General features: G+C 46.4%; 1 protein-coding gene across 1 annotated transcript; it reads right to left on the reverse strand.

The window, feature by feature from the left end:
- Nucleotides 1–5,162: 5,162 nt before the first annotated feature.
- Nucleotides 5,163–9,479, reverse strand: LOC104331117 (prostate stem cell antigen). The gene is made up of 3 exons (XM_009936393.2): nt 9,251–9,479; nt 7,236–7,340; nt 5,163–5,540 (listed from the first exon to the last, which is right to left on the reverse strand). The coding sequence occupies exons 1-3, from the start codon at nt 9,300–9,302 to the stop codon at nt 5,329–5,331; spliced, it is 369 nt and encodes a 122-aa protein (XP_009934695.2). The 5' UTR covers nt 9,303–9,479; the 3' UTR covers nt 5,163–5,328.
- Nucleotides 9,480–10,011: the final 532 nt, after the last annotated feature.

Consider the following 10,011-nt stretch of genomic DNA (forward strand, 5'->3'; position numbering starts at 1 on the left):
GCCAGCATGGCTTCACCAAGGGCAAGTCCTGCCTCACCAACCTAGTGGCTTTCTACTACGGTGTAGCAACAAGAGTGGACAAGGGAAAACCAATGGATGTCATCTATCTGGATTTTTGTAAAGCCTTTGACACGGTCCCCCACAACATCCTTCTCTCTAAATCGGAGAGCCATGGATTTTATGGGTGGACCGTTTGGTGGATAAGGAATTGGTCGGATGGTTGCAGCTAAAGGGTAGTGGTCAACGGCTCAATGTCTGGATGGAGACCAGTGACGAGTGGAGTCCCTCAGGGGTCCGTACTGGGACCGGTGCTGTTCAATATATTTATCAATGACATGGACAGTGACATCGAGTGTACCCTCAGCAAGTTTGCAGATGACACCAAGCTGAGTGGTACGGTTGAGACACCAGAAGGACGGGATGCCATCCAGAGGGACCTGGACAAGCTGGAGAGGTGGGCCTGTGTGAACGTCATGAGGTTCAACACGGCCAAGTGCAAGGTCCTACACCTGGGTCGGGGTAATCCCCGCTATCAATACAGGCTGGGGGATGAAAGGATCAAGAGCAGCTCTGCTGAGAGGGACTTGGGGGTACTGATAGACAAAAGGCTGGACATGAGCCGGCAATGTGCGCTGGCAGCCCAGAGGGCCAACCGTGTCCTGGGCTGCGTCAGGAGAAGCGTGGCCAGCAGGTCGAGAGAGATGATTCTGCCCCTCTACTCTGCTCTGGTGAGACCTCACCTGGAGTACTGCGTTCAGCTCTGGAGCCCTCAGCACAAGAAGGACATGGAACTGTCGGAGCGGGTCCAAAGGAGGGCTACAAAAATGATCTGAGGGCTGGAGCACCTCTCCTGTGAGGACAGGCTGAGAGAGCTGAGCGTGTTCAGCCTGGAGAAGAGAAGGCTGTGGGGAGACCTGATTGCAGCCTTTCAGTACTTAAAGGGAGCCTATAGGAAAGATGGGGACAATCTTTTTAGTAGAGACAGCAGTGACAGGACGAGGGGTAATGGTTTTAAACTAAAACAGGGTAGGTTTAGGCTGGATATAAGGAAGAAATTCTTTACAATGAGGGTGGTGAAACACTGGAACGGGTTGCTCAGAGAGGTAGTGAAGGCCCCATCCCTGGAAACATTCAAGACCAGGTTGGACAGAGCTCTGAGGAACCTGATCTAGTTAGCGGTGTCCCTGCTCGCTGCGGGGGGGTTGGACTAGATGACCTCTAGGGGTCCCTTCCGACCCAAAACTTTCTATGATTCTATGATTCTATAATGTTTCCCACCATAAAAGTCATACCAAACCAATTACTCTGGTTCAGTTTCTTTACTTTTCCCAACGGTCAGAGGTAACCTTGCTGGAGATTCACATTCAGTCCATAATGCAACTGCAGCCTGTGGATAAGTGCAGCTGCTGCCCTTGAGAAAAGGAAACCATCCATTTTATTGTCCAGCTATTTATTATTTAAATAAATGAACTGTAGTTTGATGCTGGAGGAATAGAAATCTCTTGCATACATGAAGGATTAAGTTGTTTAAAGAGATTGCCCTCAATTTTAGGCCTTGTGATAAGAGTGGAAAGGATAGGAGAAGAACTGATAAAACTACTCAGCCAGCAATGTCAAGAAACAACTTGCTCGGGCAAAAAAAATAGTCTTGATTTTCAACTAAGTGTTGTGCCTCACCCAGAAAACATCTCTCAGACATTTTTCTTAGCACCCAGAGAGTAAATCAACCTTCAGTCAGGGCTTGCATAGTTATATGTTGCCAGGTCATCTGAACCAACTGAGCACGCTGCTTGCAGAGGGTGCAGAATAGAGCAGGAAGGATTGAGTCCTGTTTATGTTTCTTAGGGGTTTACAAGGCAGGAGGGAAGGCCAAACTTTCTGTCAATGTGCAGTTGCAGCACCTGGGAAAACAGTCCTTTTCCTGGTCCTGCCCTTGCCCAGCCCAGGTTCTGACCCTCAGCTGAGTCACTTGTCTGCCCCAGTTCGCCACCTCCCTCCCTTCCCAGAATTTAGAGGGTTGTTTTTGAGGCAGTCTGTCAGTGACTCGAATGGAGAGTGCAGTTTTGCACTTGCTATTGCAAGTGCCATGCCAGGCACCCATCAAGCAGCAGCAAGCTCCACTGGTTAGTGCTGCATCATGTCTGCAGAGGCTTGCTACCCTGCCCTTTACTGTGCCTGTCCCAATCATGGCCTCTCCCAGTTGTGCCTTCTCTAAACTATTCATCTCCTCCCACCTCCAGCACTGCATGCAAAAACTCCAGAAAGAGGATATATCTCCAGATAAATCCAGAGGAGAATCACTCAGCGGTTGATTGTGGACTTCTTCCAGAATATGTACAGAGAAGAAACTGAGAGGAGGAATCATCCCTTCCACCTATAAGCTGCCAGACATCAGGTCTCAGCCACCAGAGGATGAGAAATTCCCCTCTTGGCTCCAACAGGAAACTCCTAAATGGTGTACTCCAGCAAGGAGACATCATTTCCACATGGGCCAAATATGCTATAACACAGGTAAACGGCCCCCATTCGTGCTAAAGACTTCTGACACCTCTCTTAATTTCAGGGCTGAATGTGTTTAACTTCTCCAGCAGCTGGAAGAGGCTGTGTCTCACCCAGTGTCCCTGGGGACTCCCATGGCTCTGGTACTGGCTAACATGCTTTGGGCATTTCTGTACAGCTAAACTCCCAGCATCCAGAAAGGGCCATTGTAGCTAAATTGCTTGTTGAGAAAGGCGACTGGATGTGGACATGCCTGACTGCCTGTGAATTGTTTCAGAAAATGAGCACAGGGCAGCAGTGTGTCAAAGACCTTCTTACAGTGTGAGAAAATGAGTCCCTGGACTGGAGAGGTCATGGAGCTGGTCATCCATGCAGAAAACAGGCTGGCTGGGAGACCTACAGCTGGAAGAGGCCGCTTTTCACTGACTAAGACTCTGGAGGTTTGAAAAAGCCAGACTAAATCACCCTACATGTCCCATATCCTCTCTCCACCAATAACCAGTCTCGACTTGTATGAGGAACGTAGCTCATTCTGGATTTTCCTTTGGGGAACCCCCTTCCTTGCTTCCTACAATCAGCAGCTCGTTAATGCCTTACATCTCAAGGATTTGCGTACTTTTCTCTTTCACAATAGCAGTGTCATTATCTTCTGACATCTCACATACTTCATCCAAAATTTGATGTTGGCCCTTGGCCATGGCTATGGGTCCCCCAGATGACTCATCTCCACCACGTAAATACTTCTTTGTTATTTCAGCCCGTGACTCTGCACATCCTTTGCCTCTCCAATAATTTGTTAGATATGAGAGAGGAAAATGGGGCTCTTGGTCAATCTCCCTCCCCTTTTAGTCATCCACCAACTGCTGTCCTGACTTCAGAGCTCCTTGACTTCATGGGTCCAGCCTGTCTTGTTGCTCCCACCCAGGGCTCTCGCAGTCCTGTCTGTGCACTCTGCTGATACCAGCCTTCTCTTTTTTTGTTGTGTATTGGGAGGAGGCACATGTGACACAGTCATCTTCTCCAGAAAGTTTTCTAACTTGTTTTCCAGATCTCTCCATGTATGTGTCGTTTGGAGGTCTTATTCGAGAGTTACTTTCAGGCAGCTTTGTACAGTACTTTTTCTCTGCTGCCTTTGCCAAACACTGTACAGGAACTCCCCCAGTAAGATGGGAACACACAAGTTTATATTCATAGAACAAGCTATCTGGAGAAGGAAATCTATGTAACTTGGAGACTACAACTACATAGAGGTGCTATAACAGTATATAAAATATGTTAAAATTATCGAGTCGGCATTATGCAGAGACACATCATTGGTATCAGCAACTGACAGGACTTGAAATGGTTTTCCATGTATTTGAAGCTCACATGGTTGTCATCTTCATTACACCAAGAAAGGTGGGAAAAACATGATGATTATTTCAGTGGAGAGGCTGCACTAAGCCACTCCTTCATCATATGTGGACCAAATCTTCTACATGTTATGAATGGAGAAGCCACTGTGGCTTCAGCAGTGAGTCCCAGGAAGTAGGAAATATTAATGGATGAAGCAGGGAAATTCCTAATATAAGAAACAGAAAATAGGGTTCTGTAGGTATCCTCATGACCTCAACAAGTATTCAGGAAACACCAGTCTCACCCTACTTGTCACCACTCCTAGCCCTGTCCTGAGAGCACCTCAGGAGGAAAGGAGTCAGCCCCATGCCTTTCCCTAGCTCCCCTGCTCTTGTTTTTCTTCATCTTATCCCTACATTTGCCTCTTCCTGATCTCTCACTGATGTATCTCACCTGGGGTGGAAGTGGGTGTGTGCCTGCAGGTGTGTGTTCACCTCCACCATCAAGATGTCCAGAGGGGAAAATGTGAGCTCTAGTGTTTACTTTCCCCACTCTCCCTGGTCTTCTAGGCAACCCCACAGCACCTTTAAGATAAATATCTCTTCAGACTTGTGACAGCACCTGTGTCCCAGGCTGTGGCATGGGGAATGGATCAAAGAGGAACTTGGAAAAGGAAGCTAGAGAACCTGCCTGTGGGAGATGGGAACCTTCAAGGGATGCTACTCTGGCCAGGCTGGAGACTGGTAATCCCAGAATTGGTTTGGTTGACCAGGACACCATGGGGACATACTTTCCCCTTCACTCCAATTGTTATTGCCCACCATGGTGCTCCGGATACCTGAATGTGCAATCCTGCCCACCATCCAAAGGATTCTACAGCTATGGCATGGCGTTTGAATGGCTGTAAGCGCACATAGCAGGGGAGGTGAGCATTACTTTTGTCTTGTGTGGCAGCTAACAAAGTGCAGGGTCCCAGGGTCTTGGTCACGAGCAAGTTTCCCTCCAGGTGTGATTACTCTTCACAGACTTTCTTATGGTATGTGCCCTCTAGAATTTGTCACAAGCCAGAACCCCTCAAGCTTTGGAGGTACAGATGCCACTTCTATTCTGCTCTGCCATGGCACTTCTCAGCACAAATCATCATTACACAACAATGACCAAGACTGAACCTTGGCCAGACATGCAATACAACCACCTGCAGTTGCTGCTGGGTGCAGAAATACATGGCTAAGTGATATACAGGTAAAAAACTCTCACTTGATTCAGAAATCAGTATATTTTAGGTGGTATGCAGATGGCACGCACAAGTGTTTTTTTATTGGTAGCACTACAGCAATACAATAACAGCAATGAAGAAGCTATCATACAGCAAAGATCTGCCATCAGCTCCAAGGATGCCGTGGGCCCAACACACCACCTTGCACTCAGTTACAATTCCTGTCATAAAAGATGTGCTCCAGGACTTCCTGTGGTCGCGGGACTCCTCTTGGCTCCTCACAGTCTGTTGTTCAGAAATGGCCAGAGCACACTGGCTGCTATCCCTGCTGCCATCCCGTAGCTGTACCTCACACTGCCTGCTGCGTTGGCATTGCAGAGGTCACTGCTGCAGCAGGAGATATTCCTGTTGCCCACGCCGAAGTCCTGATAGAGTGATTGGCATGATGAGTCACAACCCTTGCTGATGATGTTGAAGAGCCCTACAACCCCTGGAAGGAAAGCGGGACCGTTACTACAAGGACTCAATGCAAAGCCAGACCTCGTGGAATGGAATAATGAGAAGCTATTCTTATATCTGAGCTCACTTCTTGAAAAAACAACAACAAAAAAAGAGTGTTTCCAAACAGCTGCATGTTCTACTGTAGCAGGTTTTATTTTTTTGGGGTGTCAGTTTGTCAGCAGGGAGGGGAAGGTTTCAATCCTCAAGCATTCTCTTTAAAGCAGGCTATTCTGCAGCACAGTTCTCAGTGGTTTCTATAACAGCACCAACTATAGAAATTCTAATAATTTAATTAATAATGAAAGTAGCCATTCCTCTGATGGGAAATCTAAGCTACTAATGGAAGAGGAGCAAGCTTGTGGGGTAATCTTTGCTCACATCCCATAGATTTTTGCTTCACAGAGCCTTTCAATACCCGAGGAAGTTATGGAAACACAGCTATCCTTATTTCACAGATGACACTGTTGTTGTTTGATTTGTTTGTGAGAGACGCAGTCCATTTTTCTGTGGCCAGTTGATACTCAGTAACTGCTGGTTACCAGCAGATTGTGGCCTGCATGAGATCTCCTCATCTTGCACAATCTATTCTGGGCACCAAGTCTTTGACTTTCACAAATTTAGTGTACGTGGCCAGTGAGTTGTGCAATGCGTTGGATCTCCTGCATGTTGATGCGAGGCCATGGCTTTGCACATTTCCAACAAGGACGATGCCTACTGGAGGCATTACATTTACTGCCTAACAGAGAGGCCTGGTTTTGTGCTCCAGGTCTAAGAGCAACTGAGCTGTCACCACAGATCTGGACAGGGCAAACATTTATTTGCCAGATCTAGAATGGGAGAATGAAATCATAATCTGTTAAAGGAGTTTATCCAGGGACACACAGATGGCTGCATGCTTCGGCAGGAGGGTTGGACTAGATGACCCACAGAGGTCCCTTCCACCCCCTACCATTCTGTGATTCTGTGATTCAGAGCTGGCTGTAGATGGGCCTAGGTGAAATTCTGTCCTTTTCATTGAATTCACCTAAAGTCAGCTTTGTCATTTAAGGCCCCTCCTAACCTCATGACTACGTTTCATCAGACTCAGGCCCTCATATTTTAATTCATGTTCCAAATTTTTCATATCCAAAAACTTAACTATTGCCCCTGTAAGCAAAGAATTTTTGGTGTTGTGAAAGGGAAATAAACCTAATTTTGTACAGGTGAGAGATACTGCTAGGTATTCTCAATGTCAAGTGCAGTTGCACTCTCCTGAGATTTGTTCCAGGCACTGGCACTGTGCTGGTCTTGATGCTCAGTCTTTAGTATGATCTGTTGGCAAACACTAAGGAATTTATGGGGTACAGCATGCACGTGCTAGTATGACTTTTTGTGTATGACACTTGTGACCAGTGTGGAGACAGGACTTGGTGATGGCCATCACAACTACCAAGGGCCCAGCTATCATCAATCAATAAAAATTTTGTCTCCTGTCATTTCTAATTGATATGAATGTCGTCTGAAAGCTTTTTTATCATCTTTTCTCCCCAGATGACTTTTGTCTTCCTGCTGCACACTGAGCTTTGCTGACTCATACCAGCTAGTGTATCTAGAGTAAGTGAGGCTGGCTTGGACACCTGAGGCTGGGACCGCCCTTGTCTCCAACATCACAACTAAGATATTGCCCACCCCCATTTGGGCTTACTGATCACATCTGTCTTGCATGTTTCGTTATCCTTGCAGTCCTCCTTCATCTGACATTTGGAGTTGCTGAGCTGTGACACGCATCTGTAACATTGCAAAGAAGAACCTGCAAAAGACCAAGAGGAGTTAAAAGACCAGTTTATCTGAAGCTTTTCAGGGAACCCAGCTTAGTGCTTGCACTGGGAAACAGGACCATTCCTGTGGGTCATCAAAGGAAGACAGCACCTCTGTTTTTGGTAAAACAATGTTTTTTCCATTTTCAGTGGAGAACAGTACACTCGCTTGAGGTGAGTCAAGCTTTGCAGGTGCTGAAGATGTTTCAGATGTAGTCAGTGCATTGAGCGAGCAAAAAGAGATCAGCTGGATAGCTGGTCTCATTGACTGGTCTCATCAGTCAATGGGAAGTGCTTCCCAAATGCTTCTTCCTCGGTTCCTGTCTGGAACAGGCTTTTTGTGATATTCCCATCTCCTGAGCTGGGATGAAGGGATTGAGTCCTCAGAAGGAGAGGCTGATATTGTTTGTCTGCCTCTGTAGACATTAGTGTTTTATCAGGTGGGCTTGTGAGCCTTACCTGAGGCATTGCCAGGGTTTGATGAAAAAGGGACTGCCCAGAGGGAAGAGAGCGTGAGGGAGGGATGGAGCAGTTTATTCAAGGTCTCTTCCAGCCCCTTGTCTCCATTTGACCAATTTGTGGCTTGTACTCTCCATCATCCCCTCTTAGAAAGCAAAGTGCAAACACAGCTTTTGCCTTCCTCTGAAACCCAGATCATCAAGTGTTTCCACCCCCTCATGGACATCCCACTCTACGGGGGATGCACGTCTGCGTTGTTAACATCTGCTGTGCTGTAATGCACATCAAGCAAAGGCAGGATAAGCATTGCAGCTTACAAGTGTCTAGCTCTGATGAAAAATAGTTCCCAGAGGAGTGAAAACATGGTGCAATTACTTGTTCCTATTACCTACTTGCGCCCTGTGGCATACTGGAACCTTGCAAGTGTGAGAGTTAATGTATATATACGTACTTTAAACCCTTGACCACTAGGCTTGTATCATGAATCCCTCAAGTCAACATCCTAATGCCTAAAATACTCTTTTAGGACACAGATAAGCCTTATTTAGAAATTAGTGTTATTCACAGCAGGAACAAGTGATCTGAGGCACTTGGTCTCTCTGTCAAATCCATTCTGGTATAAATGACAGTCATAGAACCAAGGAGCCAAATCCCAGATTTTCTGTAGTGCTGCACTCTGCTTTCACTTTTATCTGACTTTTAATGCAATGAAAGTCAAATTTCAGAGCACTCTGGTGTAAGTTGGCAGAGGAGAAGACCTGGCCAGGACTGTACAAGACCCTTCTCAGCCTCAAGAGCTTAAGATTCCTCAGGCATCCTCTGCTGACTGCGAAACATTTCTGCTAAGATCTGCCTCTTCTGTTGTCTGGCAATAGGGAAAAGCTGGTTTAAAACCACTTTTTCCTAGTGAGGCTGGAAAAAACTGACCATGTCCAAATCCCACCCATCCAGTTTACAAAACAACATGCCATGGCATTCTTCCTTGTTCTGTCACATTAAAATTCCAACAGTTTTTACAGCGTCAGAGGCTACTTTTGAAACAAAGATTCAGAGAACAAATAGGAACAAAACTTTGCAGAAATTTTCCAAATTTGATAGCCTAGGAAGAAGAAAAATAATCCTCCCACCTCGCTTAAAAAAATCCTCCCCACACATAATTATATAATCTGACTTAAATAACTTTGATTTCAATTAAATTCAGTTTTGTATAGGATTTCTCTTTCCTTGAAGCTGCTCTACCCAGCACTAGGATCACACCATCAGCAGGATGGGACTATACATTTTTTCCGTGCAGCACCAAGGACATCCCATCAAAAAGCAAATGTCTTCATATGACAACTGTGTCAGCATTTTTTCCCTCACTGCCAAACTCCATCACGAGACCTTTCTCCTAGCTGAACACCTGCTGGAGGGGACGCGGGGCAGACCCTGCATGCTGTCTTACCTGAGTCCAGGCACAGGACTGCTCCCAGGAAGAGGACGAGGAAAGCCTTCATTTTGGAATAGCCTGTCTTGTGCTGAATATGAGTTGTTTCCTTGTGGGACAGTTTATATACTGTGAGAGGCAGCAATCAGGCATGCCCAGAAGGTTATCCTGTGAAGGCACCTGAGCAGGGCTGCTTGCTGGACCAAGGGAGGGGTTCTTTTGTGGTGCTGATATTTGTGTTAGGTGCCTCTCCTTTGGGTCTGCAGCTTTCAAAGCTACCAGCAACTCCTTTCCACCACTACGCCCCTGCCTTTCTTCCTACCCTTGGGCAAAGTGTTCAAGTGAGTGGAAAAAACCCTAATTCTTCAGAACAAGGCTGGCCTTATGCATTTCCCCGAGTCAGTGAGGCTGTGGTTGCACCCTGTGAGCAGGGCTCTCCACCCCCATTGGTATCTTGAGTGGAGCTATTGTGTTTAAGTCAAGGACAAAATGTTCTTTTAATAAACACCTTCTGCTATGTAGCTACAAGTGTGAGTGTCTCTGTGGCACTCATAGCATGTGGCAGCAAGGTATTTGGGCAAATTACTGTGCGTCGGCCTTTTCCAGGTGTCCAGGTGCTCATATGCCCTTATTCGTGTGTGTTGTCTAAAGTCTAGTAAAAACAAATGGCCAATTCAAGCTGTTTGTGTGTTGAAACCAAAGCGGCTTTGTGAAGACTTTGTTTGGTTTTGTATTTATCTGCCACCTCTGCACTGTGGCATGCTTTTCTTTGTCTGCCA

Source organism: Opisthocomus hoazin, chromosome 3, assembly GCF_030867145.1.
Source record: "Opisthocomus hoazin isolate bOpiHoa1 chromosome 3, bOpiHoa1.hap1, whole genome shotgun sequence".
NCBI lineage: Eukaryota > Metazoa > Chordata > Aves > Opisthocomiformes > Opisthocomidae > Opisthocomus > Opisthocomus hoazin.